At 43.5% G+C, this 16,020-nt stretch overlaps 1 protein-coding gene across 3 annotated transcripts in view; it reads right to left on the bottom strand.

Moving 5' to 3' along the window:
- LOC142559788 (L-gulonolactone oxidase-like) overlaps positions 1–10,974 on the bottom strand; it is an 87,319-nt gene extending 76,345 nt beyond the window's left edge. For 2 of the 3 annotated variants that reach the window (XM_075671431.1, XM_075671433.1), the window contains exons 1-3: positions 10,777–10,973; positions 10,612–10,713; positions 10,389–10,514 (exon numbers count right to left, since the gene is read on the bottom strand). In XM_075671431.1, the coding sequence (XP_075527546.1) occupies positions 10,389–10,514; positions 10,612–10,713; positions 10,777–10,782 (234 nt within the window). In that variant the 5' untranslated portion in view covers positions 10,783–10,973. Of the gene's footprint in view, positions 1–10,388; positions 10,515–10,611; positions 10,714–10,776 lie in introns of all 3 variants that reach the window. The other variant, XM_075671432.1, reaches the window with a different exon arrangement.
- Between the last annotated feature and the right edge of the window lie 5,046 nt (positions 10,975–16,020).

Here is a 16,020-nt window from a genome sequence, read left to right as displayed (position 1 = left end):
GATCATTATTAGCTAGACTTGGCCTACGACATATCGCTGCGGCAAGTTCGGGGTGCGATCCTTACACGGGAAATTAAAAAAAATCAAATTTTGATGACAAGATTCAGGGGTGCGATCATTTCGCGAGTGCGATGATTATGCGAGTAAATACGGTATGTTGCATCCTCTGGTGTGCGGATGGTCCTATGTGACCTGGTCGCAAGTCAACGCGAATATCACCCACAGAGGGGCGACAGGTTTGGGTCACCTTTTCGAGAGAGTTTTTCAACTGACCTCATCTAGTAATGTTGCTCATAGCTGATGAGATTACCACATTCACGCTACAAGGAAAACTGCGGCACCGAGACAACATTGATCCATACACACTGACCCTAGGAGCATACGCGATCGACTGCCAATGTCAGTGTCTTCCCAGAGAACTCATGGTGACATTGTTAGCTATTTTTTGTTCTCAGTTAGCTCCGTTACCCTCAAACAAATGAAAGCCTACAAGTCACTGGAATCGCATACCTATTTTACGAGTAGGTGGATGACAAATGTCTTGCAGAAAGGGTGCCAAGAAGATAAAGCGCTTCTATTTGGAAAAGTATGCTGAAGTTTTACTGCAACTGTATGGACATTCCAGGCACATTTTTGCCATCCCCATCGCCATGACATTTCGTATAAAGTCCAAGGGCGATAACACTATCGCCGCACATCATATGCTGCATGTGCGAGTAAAAGCACGCGAGGGATGCCGATCGCGGCTCAATCTGGTGTGCGTGAAGGAAGAAAGCGGAGAGCGAACGCACCCCACGCAGAAGGCCACAATATTTGGACCACCTGGGGTTCTTTAACGTGCACCTAAACCTAAATCTAAGTACACGGGTGATTTTGTTTCACCTCCATCAAAATGCGCGAACATGTTAGATAAATGTTTCCATGTCCACTGGAAGTAGTCACTGTCAGCAAGCATCACACCTGTGAGCATCGTCTGCCTGAGCCCATGCACTTCGACGGCACCTTGCCTGCACCATGCCACAATTGAGGACTGTGGTGCCTCTGCACCAGAAAATCGAGTGCACCAAGTGCTAGTGCAAATGGTTCCGTAAACCACAAATGGATCAAATAGACCATTTATAAAGGGGGAGGGTGCATAATGAGTGAAGAGAGAGAATAAAAGGAGGTGAATATATACATATAAAAAAGGAATTCTACACACCAGAGAACACCAAACAACAAGACATGCAACTGCGTCACATACTCAACATGGCACTCAACATACGGCAGATGGTCAGTGACAAACAAGCCAACAGAAAAGTCTTGCTAGTAGTGCATGCTCAGGCGCAAACAAGAGGACAAAGGCACCTGATATGAAGACAGCATTTAAAAGACAAAGCACAGCTTATCCACTTGTATGGTGCTGATAACCCAATGGCCATATAATATTTGTTGCCTATCTTCTAGGTGGGTGTTTGCCATACCATGCGCATACGATATGGCAACATGGGAACTTATCTGCTTTCAGCCTTTCCACTACCAAACTTTCAGACACCATATGACCTCAAGACTTCCTTACAAAATAGAGCAAAGAAGAATGTGTACTATTATTGACAAGTCGTGAGTGGCCACTGACATAACTCATCATTCCTATTTTGTTGTATATGCCTAACCCAGATGACAGGAATTTATATATTCTGTGGCAAGAAGTATTAGAGACAATCCCTCCAGCAAGTTATATACCAAAAGCATTCCTTAAAGGCTTGACAGAACATATTCAACATCTGTTCCTAAACAGCATGGTGATCTTAATCACCACATTTTATTAGTTGTGCTTCATTCTATAAGTATCGTACTCTTATCCTACGTTTTCCTTTCTATGCCTCAGAATGCATAACAAACACCATGAACTGATTAGTGTGGGCGAAAACTTGTCAGAAAGCTTGAGATGAATACAGTGCAACAAGCAACGAAATGGATAAAAAGAGATGTTGAAAGAGAGATGTCAAATTCCACTACATTAGAATTCCGTTAATTTGACTCTGGTTAATAAGATTTTTTGGTTAATTCTATCTCAACCCAAGATCCTGGCTGGTGCCATCTTATTTCTATGGGCCCAAACTTGTTATTTTGATACTAAAATTGGCCCTTCGCTGGATAATTCAAACTTGACCAGTCAGCATGCATGCTCCTGACCCCCATTGTGACCCCACTAGTGATTCCTTTACTGTCTGTCTTGGTAGAGCTCAGGCAATAGTGAATGTGTTCGACACACATTTCCTGTCCAAAATTCATATTTTCGGCCTGCCATAAGATTTTCAAGCAATCACTGTGGCTCACCATTGCCGGACTACAGTATTTACCTGACTCGGCCAAAAACCGCATTTGCGGCATTCGTATGCTTTGCCGCATAACATGACTGTATTGCATCGAAGCTGAATTTACGAAATCGGTCGCCATTGTACAACACAGTTTTCATAAAAACACACTAAAGACGAAGATGAAAGGAACACATATGATAGGGCTGGCACTACTTTCAACTGGTGTTTATTTCAAATAATTATATATTTATGCTCTGCACATCAGGTACATCATACACCCATCATCATATACACAAAAGGGAGTATAAGTGATTTAGATCATACATACAATTGTGTAGTCTCAGTCCTGTCATATGTGTTCTTTTCGTCATCTTTATAGCGTTTCTATGAAAACTGTCAAGATGAACCAACTTGGCCCCCCCCCTCTAATTCTATTGACCTCATGATAATCTCGATATTTAGAACTTCCATGTGTGCTCTTCTACAGATTTCCATTCTTAATTCAGTTTGTTTTCTTTCTTTTCTTGCTCTATCCTGTATTGCTGTTCATGTTTTATGCTGATTTCTTTTGTCCAGTTATTTCTTTTTTTTTTGTAAATTCACAAATGCACCATTACCAAAGCTTATAGCTGCTCACAGGCACATTAAAGGTAAATGACTCAAACTGAATAAGTACATACTGCGCAGCCAACGTGCAGCTGCTCTGCATGCAACTTGTTTGCAATTCCCCTAACAGGTGGCAGACCAATCTAGTCAACTATAGGCTGCGATACTAATTCACGAGTAGACTAGTGTGCACTAATGAGTGTAAATGAACACATTCATTATCAAATAACCAACATACAGCCATCAACAAGTTTTAGTATCAGCAAGTCTTTGCGAGCGTTTGAAAGAACCTGTTTAACCCTTGCGGAGTCTCACCCGTGCTCTTGGGACAAAGGAGCAATAACAAAGTAAAAAAAATTATGGGGTTTTACGTGCCAAAACTACTTTCTGATTATGAGGCACGCCGTAGTGAGGCACTCCGGAAATTTCGACCACCTGGGGTTCTTTGACGTGCACCTAAATCTGATAACACAGTAGTGCAGACCATCACAAGGGCATTTATTGCAGTTTTCCTACACCAATGCCTCCTAGCCAAATTACTATCCTCAGAACATGCCAATGGGCACGCAACAATCAGCACTTGTGCGGAATGTCCATGACACTTGCAGACCCCGAGCCAAAGAGGAACATCCTCCTCCCTTCTGCGCCCAAGTAACCCCGATGTTAGGTGGCATTAACAGTTCAACACTTGCGCCATCTCTTGTACTACTCTAGAGCCACACAGACTGCCTCCGCAAAGCCACACTGAAAAGCCAGATTACAGGAGATGGGAGCCATGCAAGGAAAACAACATCAGGGGACACCTGAGAGTCACGCATCCCTGCACCCTTTAAGGATCAATGTCATATAAATATACGGTGCTGCGAACAAGTACCAAATGGTTGATGCCGTATATTTACGGCACCTGTTGAATGTTTGAAAAACGCACCAATTTTTCAACTCTTTGTTGCTTAGCAAGTGTTGCCGCCCTGTGTGGATACAATAATTTTTTCTTTTTTGCTCCATGCCTCTTGGTTTTCATTCCACGACTTCTTTACACTGGTGTTTTAGCGACTGCTCGCACACCCACATGGCAGTTTTAGCTTTGTCTCGTGGACTGTTTCCATTCGTTGTACTCATAAAAACTGATGTCTAATAAAAACTGATGTCTATCTTGTTTCAAATCTATCAAATAGTCACCGCTAGATGCTCGCTCGCCTGTTGCAAGAAGGGGTGAGCATTACATCTGTTCACAGGCAGGTGCTGGTATACACAAACGATGCTGCCATGCCTACGTTTTTTTTCTCAAGACTCGGCTTGCGAAAACTGATTGCCCCTCGTAAGCGACAGAATTCAAGTTTCTGAGCAATTTGATTTTTATGACAGGCGCACAACCATCAAGTTTTCTTGAGTGCGCTCACATAAATGCTTCCATACACTGGGCGTGCACACAGGTTGCTCTACTGCAAGTGAGTTGAGCAGCAATTGCTCCGATGCGAATGAATACCCAAGTGCCAAAATGGAACATATCTGTTTCGGTGTATCTACTTAGTTATTCTTACTGTAAGCCCATCTGTATTCATGAATATACAATGCATGTTTACTTATTGAAAATATCTTTAGAGTGCAGCTTTTAGGCGCCCATTCCAGCGGCAAGCATTGGCGTCCCTTGTGGCCAAGTGAATGACCACAGTGGAGGATGTAAGAGTGATTGCGGAGTGCAGCGGAGGATGAAAGATGACAATAGCAAAGAGAGTGCGAGGAGCAATGCAGAGGAGGAGAGCGCAGTGGAACCATGAAGCAGAAAGCGGAGGAGCAGGATATGGCGAAATCGTGAGAAGCGTAGTACCGCGCAAGACAGGCTCTGCAGCAATGATGGCTATGAGATGGTGCCAAAGCAGGGCGCATAGTCTGTTCACTGATGATGCCACCGATACCATATAAGGAAACAAAGCGCAGCATGAGCGGAGGTCTGTTTGCGGTGGCTGCTGTGAATTGTGATGATGCGTCACCCACACACTGCTTCTTACGATCTCCTGATTATGAGGCAGCCGCAGCACATTTCACTCCATTTGCAACTTGCCGCACGACAAAGATTGTCGGTGCCAGCCAATATATCGCGAAATGAAAACATGTATGGAGGTGCACTCAAATTTTACATTAGGGAGTATCGTAATTGTCGGTGAATTTTTTTGTGAATTTATGGTCACTCTAAAAATGTTGCGGTAAATTCTATTTTTGTAGTAGGTCAGTCTGAAAATTTTAAATCTACAATAAATAAATTTGACCCTGGGGAGTCGCATTTGGCAAGAACAATTAACCCCGAAAGAATAAAAACACTTCAGAGCCCTTTTACATTCTTCATCTATAAAAAGTGAACGCTCTTTAAATGGAACTTCAAGGGACCAGGGAAATCGGTTCTATTTATCAGGAGTTCCATTTACTGAGAGACAAAGCTGAGTACATTTGCATGAATACAAAACCAACCAACCATGAGGATAGTGTTCTGTTAAGAGGCAGTTCTGTTTAAGCAATTTCTGTTTATCGAGATTCCCTGTTACACTTTCTTTGGTGGTTACAGATAATATTAAATGCTACAAGGAGGTTCTCTCAGTACAAAGGAATGAACGATGCATAAATCTACTTCCAAATTTTTATCACAACAATGACCGATTTATTTCACATGCCTCCCTCAATGCACAGCTAGTTTGGATTCCACATTAATGCACATGACGATTCTATGGCACCCTCGTTCATTGGCTATATGTGTGAAAATGTCACGAGCAATATAAACGTTATCAACAGCTGCAAAAACTTCTGCAATGGCAAGAAGAATGTTTAAAATAGAATACGTATTAAAAATTCAGATGCCACGCACCGTGAGCATCTATATTATGCAAAGCATATTGCAGGCAGCTGGCTATGCAGCGCCGTTTAAGGCTCCGCAAAGCATTAACAGGTTGACCAATGTGTTCGTGTAAATCCAGTATTTGTGAGTGTGTTGGGAGCACAGTGAACTAGAAGTAACGCAACAGTGCATGTGTGTGACGACAGAAGCAAGAGCACGACGATGTTAACGACGACTGCATGATTTTTATGAATTACTGAGTTCATGTGAATGAGTGGCATGGAAGTGCAAGATGGGTAAGAAACAGAGAAACTAAATGCTCTTGGATGGCAGCACATGGTACTACTTGGAAGACACAAATGGGTGAATCGATGGCAAAACTGTAGCACAACCTGAAGGCCATGTCCTTTCGCAGCCATTCGGACCATTGGAGTGGTGCACTGCTCGACTTGGCTGAGCAGTGATGACGCTGACATAGCAGAATTCAGTACACCCGTCATTATACTTGGACACTATGTGCACCAGGAAAGAGCATGTTTGATTAAGCGGCCTGCTTACAGGGAGAAGGCCCCTGAAAATCCTGTAAAACTGTCCCTCATTCGGAAATCAATGCTTATGGGAAACTTGCTTTCCAATCGCTGTTTGAACAGATGCAAACACCACCCAGTGTCCTCCAGCCAAGATGCCAGGATCTTCTTACGCATGTCACCCATCTCCAGCACAGATAGCACACAATAAATCAGAAACAAGTCGGATTAGGAAGCTGGAATAACGATGCAATTACCATAGTGGCATAGCAAACACAAGCATGTAGCTACGCTCATTATAACAGACCCACGTGCAACAGACTTTCGAATATAGTGGACCATATTTCAGCCTTAGTCTGTTTTACCTATTTAATTAATGTAACGAAGTTTGCTTTTAACGGACCGCGCTACAACATACTATCGGCTACAGAGGATGAAATTAGCGGCAATTTTTTTTCAACATTGGGCATATAAAACATACTTTTGCGATGTTGACACAGGCTGACAACTTACCTGCGAGAGTCAGCAAAGCCCTTCAGCAAAGCCCTTTAAACTTTGTAAAGTAGCGACGCTCTCCTCCTCTGCCTTCACTCATCCTCATTTCTCCTCTCTTCCACACGCCCTCTTCGACCGCGGCGCCGCCTACACCGCTCGAGCGTAGTAACGGCGCCAGCATGCGCTCTTCGCCACTCCGCAGACCCTTCTCGAGCGAAAATGGCGCTGAGGCACGGCGCGAGAGCCCATGTGATGCTATTAGGCCAATAGCGACGCGGCGTCGGCCAGAGCGCGCTAGGAGGGGGCGGCATTCTTCAAAGCGTGCCGTTACTTTACGATGTTTAAGGGGCTTTAAATGTCGGCCGACGATCGCGGCTCAATATCGCGCGCGCGAGGCATGGGTGGGTGGGGACATGCGAGAGAGAGAGAGAGGGGGGGTTCTACTCCGGCTGCTGCTTACAGCGCTGCCGCCGTATCTTGAAAGCGATCTGCGATGTGGACAAAGTGCGCGCCCGCGCCGTATCTTGAAAGCGATCTGATGTGGGCAAAGTGCGCGTCTGCCGTACCTTGAAAACGATCTACGATGTGAACAAAGTGCGCGCCCGCGCAGGCCTCATCTTGAAAGCAATCTGCGATGCGGACAAAGTGCGCCCAGTGCCGGTAGCTTCACATGCGCCGTGCTTTGACGCTTAGTTCGCCTTGAAGAGAGGCAGCACGAAGGTCAATTCACTCGCTGCTGATACCGCGCTTGCTTAATTTGCTATCACAATCGATGCTTCGCCTTTCGGGCGAAACTACGATTTTTTTTTTACTTTGGACGTTCGTCACTTGCTCTTTGCAATAAAGTTGTTAGACATCGCGACGAAAGTTTCAGAAGTGAGGCGTTTCGGATATTACGGACTTCGGATAAAACGGGCCTTTTTTGTCGGATTATCAGGGTCCGCTGTAACGAGAATCGACAGTAGTCATAGGCCCAATTTAGTAGACGACTTGGTCCACTGGGTTGGCATAAGTTCTTGTCATGGTAATAATGTCATGCCATGCTTGCATGATATGAATTTATGGCATTCTTGTCATGAATATGATGAAATTCATGAGAACGTCACACATACATATCATAAATGCATATCCAGAATATATCCAGTTAAATAAATGCATGTCATCTCACTTATGACACTGATGTCATGACATGCATGCCATGACATCTCACCCCTGAAGAAGGAGCCAGTTGGGCTCCGAAACATCGAGTTTTTAAGATAACTTTTGCTTGGTGTACTCCTTTTCGATTCAGTTGTCCACAACCAGGCAGATGTCTGCCGAATATTTACCTTTCGTATCCCAATGTATATCAAGTTAAAGAAACAACCACAATCGTATCATGTCATTCATACCATTTATGTCACAATATACATGCTGTGACAAGCCTGTGATATCACTGTGGTCATGACATGAAATGCACATGCATGTCTTATCACTCATGACGATGTCATTGATGTCAAGACATCTATATAATGTCATCCATGTCAGTGTCCCGCATACATTCCATTCATATCCTAATATATATAGAGTTAAACCAAAGACCACGACAGCACCTTGTAATTCATACCATTTATGTCATGACTTACATGTTATAACTTAGATGCCATGACATGGAGCAAAACAATGTCACCTTGCAAAAGACAAGTCCATTTGTTGAAATGTTGGCTCTGGCTTTTACCTTGTTCTTGTTTTGCTCATCGTCTTGGAACTTCCACCTCCCACCTTTCCCATGCCACAACGTGTCATTCATGTTATGTATGCATGGATGCCATGCCCCGCCCCCTATGCCTATTCCGATATATACCCAGTTGAAGAAACGACCATGACGACATCCCAACATAGGAGGCTAGACGGATAGATACACTCTAAGCGCCTGACATTCTGAAAGAATGCTTCACATTAAAATAATAAAAGAACACCGTATTCAAAGAAGCTACATAAATATTCACTGATGCACTTCCAGTATTTTATGTCTGTTATCTGCTCAAGTTGTGGCTCCTCCGAAGCGCAAGATTGTGCCATCGCTGAAGCTTTGCTGTCCACTACTGCAGTGTGGGTCTCACGTTCCACGGCATCTTTGTCTTTTTGTACACAATTTCTGAATGCATCAACTTGCCTGAACGAAAGCAGGCATGCAGCACAAATCTAGCATGTGTGGCATTCACAGTTTAGTCATTTGTGCAAAATGCGCTTTACAAGTCGTTCGGTGAAAATGAACAGGAAACTGCAACGTCGGTGTGCAGTTGTTGGCTGCAAAGGCTTTAGCCGCCGTCAAAAAGCAGGATCCATTGTCCCATAGACAACATGAACTAGCCCACACAACCACTGGCACACCGCAGTAACCGTCAGCCACAGAAAAAACTCTACTCAGCTTCTTTTAACTACTCTGAATGCATACACAAGAGATAGAGTGATAGCCCGTTGTAGTATATAAGCTCTATGGCAACTCAGTCATAAGTTGAACACTTTATGAGTTTGCGTGTCAAAGGCATTAGAACCGGAAGGAGTGACGCCTACATGAACAGTGAAAACCAAATTTTAACTGCACGGGACCATGTCGTTAAGTGAGCGGAGCATTGTGGGCACCACTCTCTACACAGAAGCCTCTGCAGTGCAAGCCAGTGAAGGAGTGGAAGCACAGCAGGGGTCAAAGGGAGATCCTTGAATGATGATAACTATGCTTCTATGATCGAATTATGATACTTTTTGCTGCTAAATATTTCTAAAAGTGTGCACTTTTGAGTGAAATGCTTTTCACGACTTCAAAAATAAGTGTTACAGGGCCCCGTGAATGGATGGTGCCAAGGGAAGAGAAACAGTCTAGCACGGCAGGGAGTGTGCCTTAGGGGGAAGTCAGTTGAAAGACGTTGGGATGCATAATAGGGGTACTTAGAAATGGTTAAAACACGTTGGCGGGCTAGTTGGTTAGAATCCATGGTAGTGTGTATAAGCGCGACTGGACGAGGACGAAGAAAGAAACAGATACACAGACACAGCGCTTCACTTTCAACTATAGATTTTATTTTCGCACGCATCGATAAATATATACCGTGCGTGCGGAAACAAACGTAACAGCAAAAAAGAACATTGAGTGGTGCATTTCGTTGAACCGAAAACGTGTGCAAGGCAAGGGAAAAAAAAAACATGTACTACAATGGTCACAAAGACAAACCAGACTAGTGGTTTATTTTTGTGACCATTCTAGTACATGTTTTTTTTCCCTTGCCTTGCACAAGTGTTTGGTTCAACGAAATGCACCACTCAATGTTTTTTTTTTTTTTTCTGTTACGTTTGTTTCCGCTCGCACGGTTTATATTTATCGATGCGTGCGAAAATAAAATCTATAGTTGAAAGTGAAGCGCTATGTCTGTGTATCTGTTTCTTTCTTCGTCCTCGTCCAGTCGCACTTATACACACTACTATGGGTACTTGGAAATCGCTGGGAGAGCGTCATCTAGGGGACGTAAAATAGTTTCGTAGTGATACATGAATAAATTCTCAGTGACAGTTATCAGTGTAAAGACGGTAATAAAAAAGGTAAGACCAGCATATCGGTCGCACTGAAAGTATAGGCCAAGTGTAAGCATACCTAACCTTCAGGACCTTGTTCAGGTGCAACATGCTGATCATGACTTCCGACGTGCATGCGATGTCTGACGGCGAGAAGCCAGCACCAACCACTCGCACTTTTTTCCCGTGTTGGCGGGCGAAATCCAAGACCTTGCACGTCGTCGAGAAACGGGGAAGGAAACGAAACAATAAGAATACTCATAGATGACAGAGGTGCGCACGATCGATGTGTACTCGATACACTCACCTCGAGCAGTTCATCCTGATCTTTGGGCTCGAAGAAGTACTCGGGCCTGCAAGTGAACGTCTTGGACCAATTCTCGAACGTGACACCCTTGAGGCTGGAGCACTGAAAATTCCACATGCTGCTGTCAACATACTGAGAAAAATCGACCGGCTCTGATCAACTTACAACCATAGTGAGGGATCGGTTGCGGCGATGCAGCAGAGGCTACAACGAAGTTCAGCGTCTTTTTCTAATAGCAATGTTATTCCACGGCCACAAAGGAAAACGGTGGATAAGAAATCACGTTTGTCCTGGCTGGAATACGCCCGGCGTATATGCATGCTGCTGGCTGCAGTTTGTTTGCAGTCGATAACCGATAACGTAAAAATGTGCTACTGATGATGATGATGACATCTTTTACTAGCGCCTTCTATATTTAATAAACTAAGCTATTATGCATCATTTGCACTAGTTAGAATGCTTTTAACTATTTCTAACGCGATAATAAATATTAACTTTATCAACTTTTAAGTGTTCTTACGTCGGAAATGCCTTCAGTGAGAACCACGAAGTGGTGAGGACCAATAGGAGCGTTCCAGCGCTTGTTGCTGACGTCGCCTTCGCGTCGCCGCCGCGGGCTGCCTCATCGAGGATGACGTTGCGGTCAAATGTGGTGTGTCGTTTGCGAGACGCAGTGTTTTCCCACTTCTGGAGGAATATGTCCGCGATTAGCGCTAACACTTCGACATCACTCTGAAAACCCCCATAACAAGATCGATCTCTGCAGTGTGGCGCAGCACATCCGAGAGCCGGCCGCGCGTAGATGGCCCTTGAAAGTGTGTTTGCAAAAGCTCTCCCTAAGGTTGGGCATGCAAACAAAGACACACAGAATGGAGAAATGGAAAGGTCGGGTAACCTACATATTGAAACGCGAGTTCTTTCTCAGCGCTAACTGTTCTCCCCGAAAAAGTACGGCCGATGGCTAAACTGTGCTCTCGAATTGATTTCCCGAAGTGCGGAACCCTACCACCAAGGTAATGGGGGCCACGTCGATAATGGCGGACGCATCCGGGCTTAGGCCTGACTGCGAACGCTTCTTCACTTGGGTGTTGGGCGATCTCTTTCGCTTCACTTGTGCATGGACTAGTCGTAGCGTTCAGGGTCTATAACTCGCTCAGAGAGATTTCCTTGCTTCGTTTCTTTCGCTGTGTAACTAAATGCTGCTGCTTTGACGGGGCCCCTTATACGGGGCGTCCCCGCCGTATGTTAACCGTTATTTATGCCTTTTGTGCTCCTCCTTGGACGCTCCAGTGCTGTTTCGATCGTTGCCTCAAGTATGATCTATTTCACTGTAAAACAGCAGCTTTAGCCGCTATCACGCTGTGCATATCAGTTTATTGCAAGTCTTGTGCAGTACGTGTAAGCAGCTTTTACGCTGGAAGGCGGTTGTTCTAGTCGGCCATATTTAGCTGCTCGCTTGATGAGATTTTGCCAGCTGCTATTTCGCACTTGTGGAACGCTCGAGCTCCACGGGCCATTGTTTCATTTTGTATGCCGTCTGGATTGGTTGCGGAATAACGTCTTTATTTTTCGTCAGTTAACCGACTTTCCCGCTGGCGAGTACTCAACCTCGCTTTGTAAATCGACCATCCATGATGAGCACTAGCAGGCCGTTTCTGATTTTGTAGAAGTTATAGTGATACCGTCGTTAAATCACTAATTATGGCGTTTATTTTTAAATTCTCTCGACCAGATTATGCATCTGCAAGCCCCCGCCCCCTCCCAAGAAAAAAATACGTATCTCGTCGCTCGAGTGTTTGCAAAAACGTGACGAGGCAAGTAATCGTATTTAGCCGTTTTGAACAGCCTAACGCCGCGGATAGCGTCGAGAGGAAAGCGAGAAATTTGGCCACTCATTTCTGGAACAGTGCTGATAAGAAATGGCGAAGCTAGTTTAAACGAAAAAAAAAACAATAATAAAGATGGCGCGCCTTTTTGGACAAGCACGTCACGATTCACGAGGTCACATGCGTCGTCACGTGGTCGCAGGAATGACTGACAGCTGTGAGCATGCGAGGACGGCATCGAACCAATAGTGGAGCTGGATCGCACCGGTGTTACCAGACCTGGCTTTTACTTGTGCAGCGGCTGTCACCTTTTCCGGTGGCCTAGAAAAACAGCCTGATTAAATGGCCCTCTTCCGTCGACTTATTCCCCGAGCGCAAGTTCATAGCGAGTTAAGGGGGCTTGACGCATGATCTTAGGTCACGTGCCCGAAGTATGGTTTCAGTTTTGATTTTCTCACGCTTGAGACGGTTAAAACTGACGCCTTTTTTAATGACTGTTAATGCAGAATAGTTAATACCTAGTGGAGCGTTTGAGGGGTAGAGCTACACACTACAATGAAGTATCATGACAACCATGCATATCAAATGCCCAAACCCAAGTGTTAAATTGCCCAATCATTTTTTTTTTTTTTTTAACGGAAACATTGTACATAGGTCTACAATACACCACCATTACTCTGGGAATTGCAGTCTAAGGGACGCTGCATGCTTTGCTACAGCAGCTTTCTGCATTAACTAGCAAAAATGAATAATGGATCTGAAAAATTCCAAAATTTCTCTATACATAGAGAGCACTGTTCAGCCATCATTGAGTGCCTTATTGCTATCATCTGGCACCTTACGTGCTGGAAGTGCCTGTGGCAGCTTTCGTTGTAGCTGGCAGTCGGATTGTGTCTAAGATGTGTCACATTAATGATGCAAGTCATGCCCAGTAGTACAAAACAGCAGACTTTTCCCTGCTGCTGGAGGTGGCCTGACGCAGGCAATGTGTTTATATATTTAGAGCAGGTATCATAGTGTACAATAATATTGTGGGCTTGCAGAATTACGAATGAGACTACCGTTGAATGTCACTTTTGTTGATTTATTTTGGCAACTACCGTACCATGCACTATAATATACCTGTTTTTTTTTTTTTTGTTGCGTTCCTTCATTCAGGGCTAAAATTTGATTCTCTTTATTTATTTGGGAGCAGCAAGCTTTAATAAATTTTATTGTGTACACCATTATCATACAAAGTGGCAGACAGCGGGAATGAATTGAAAAGTAACCTGAAAGGAAATATACCGCAAAGTCTGCGACAATGCTAATTGAAATAGGAAAGTGCAGTGTTCTGCGCTACTGAATTCTTGCGAACCTGTATTAATAAGAACGATTATGGTACGGAATGTTCTGAATAGAAAAGCGTAACAGCACTTGGAATTGAGTGGTATTACTAATTGATATTAATCCTGGGTTAAGCAACAAACTAAGCAAATTATCTAAGGAGATTTTCCACTGATAAAAGCAGCACGTAATTAAATAAAAAAAATGAAGTGGATCCATACAAATACTGTGCATTTTAAGACCCGTTTTCTAACTTAAGCTTTTATTAGAGCATTATACAAGGCAAATGCATGTTCCATATGCCATTTGCACACAGAAGATTGAGAAGCATCGCACACAAGTTTGTCTTCTGAATTTAAAGGCACTTGATATGGGTCTTTTCTGTGCCTGACACACAATGAAGTGCTCTTGGATTGAACCACACTTTGTCAAATGTTTTGCACTGTACGTGTTGGTAACTGGGTAGCTCAGAATTTTTTTTTTTTTTTCAGCTCCAGTTCTATTAAAGCAAGGGTAGCGGCCATGCATTTTCCTGCCAAATCAAGTGGATTTTTTAGTAATTTTAATTTAACCACCTTCAACAGAAATCTGTCAGGCTGGGTGAGACAATCCTAAATCAGCGAAATCTTCAGCCAAATTTAAGAAATGTTATTTGCCTCCCCCCCCCCCCCCCCCGAGGAAAAGGTTGAATTCACCTAAAAATGCTGCAACTCGTTTTTTTATCATTTTGCATGAATGACGGGTTGTGCAGTGACAAAAAGGTACTAGAATGAAATTGTAAGTGTAGTGTTAGTCTTCTCGTCTATCCGCTGATTGCCAAAGTGTTAGGACTAGATAACTCCCGTGATATTTCAAATAAAAAACATTTAATTACTCAGCAGGATAAATAAAGTGTGTTTATTACTAACTAAAGCAATCTTGCAGGGGTTGTTAGTGCTGCCCTTGTGTGATAAGGAAAAGAATTTTGCACTATGCGTTGTGGCATTCTTCACCTGCAGCATATGCCATCCTGCTGAAGATAACGCCTTATATTCATACGATGAGCATTGTCATGAATTTCCATCTTCCGTATTCCCCGTGTTTTACCTTATATTCATGTAACTTCATTCCCATAGTGATCTATTTGGCCAACACTCGAATAACACGGCTATCTTGGGACAGCTGTGCATGTTTGATACTTTTGAAAAAACAGTTGGCCGTGCTTGCAGCTGTGCACGTACACGGTCAGGAAAAGCTGCACGCGTTAAATGTCACCAGCTGATGTATTCGCTATACTTGCTGCAATAGCTCAGTAGCCATGGAGTTTTTAGCACGAGATCACACATTTAATGCCCCACCACAGTGGCTGTGTTCCGATAGGGGCAGAATGTAAAATGTGTGCTGTGCTTTGGGTATACGTAAGAGATACCTAGGTAGTCAAAGTTAATTTTGAGCCCTCCACTGCAGGTCCCCTTCATAACCCACTGTGTATGTGGGTTGTGCAGTGCATGTCAAACCCCATATTTCAACTTCACAGAGCTGAAACACCATTCCACATCAGAAAAAATTATGACTTGATCACCTTTATTTCTGGCCATGAGAGTTCATTCGTACAAAAAACAATAAAATGTTATATGATTTTAAAATATCAATGTATTAATTATTTAGTAGTTGATTTTCTGAACTATCCATTACTCTGGAGCTTCATTCCAGCATATCATAAACATTGCTATAGGCTTTGTGTTAAGTTTCCTGTGCCTAAATTAGAATTTTAAGGTGTATGACAGCATATAAAAAAATATGTTGGGCTTTGTGGGGCTATGCGTTCGCTACACCTTGGACAAAAAAGCTCATTTACTAGTAGGGCTTGCAAGTTGGATTTCGTTATCTGTGCTAAATAAAAGTGGTTGTTTCACATGGCCCACTCAACATGAGCCACATTTATCTTTTCTCGAGATATAATATGCTTTTCTTGTCTGCTTATATTGAGTTCTAACCTTACACTTGTGATTATCAAAAAATGAAGCCCTTGTGGATTTTTGTGCTAGTGCGTTGTCATTGCACAGCCAAGACAGTGGCAAAAGTGAGAGCACTTTTTTCTACAGAAGGAGGTTGCCAGCTGGTATTGCACAAAGCAGCAAGAGCATGTGGAAAATTTTGTATTGCTATTTAGTTTCAGTGTGCTTGACAAGAAAAAAGAGCGTTGCAGCTTGCAGCATGTCTTATTCTTGGGGAGAGGGATGATTGATGACTCTTCTGGGAAGGAGGTTCAAGATTT

The sequence above is a fragment of the Dermacentor variabilis genome, chromosome 10 (assembly GCF_050947875.1).
Source record: "Dermacentor variabilis isolate Ectoservices chromosome 10, ASM5094787v1, whole genome shotgun sequence".
Classification (NCBI taxonomy): domain Eukaryota; kingdom Metazoa; phylum Arthropoda; class Arachnida; order Ixodida; family Ixodidae; genus Dermacentor; species Dermacentor variabilis.
The sequence above is the reverse complement of the archived record's forward strand: the minus strand, read 5'-3'. Positions and strand labels throughout refer to the sequence as shown.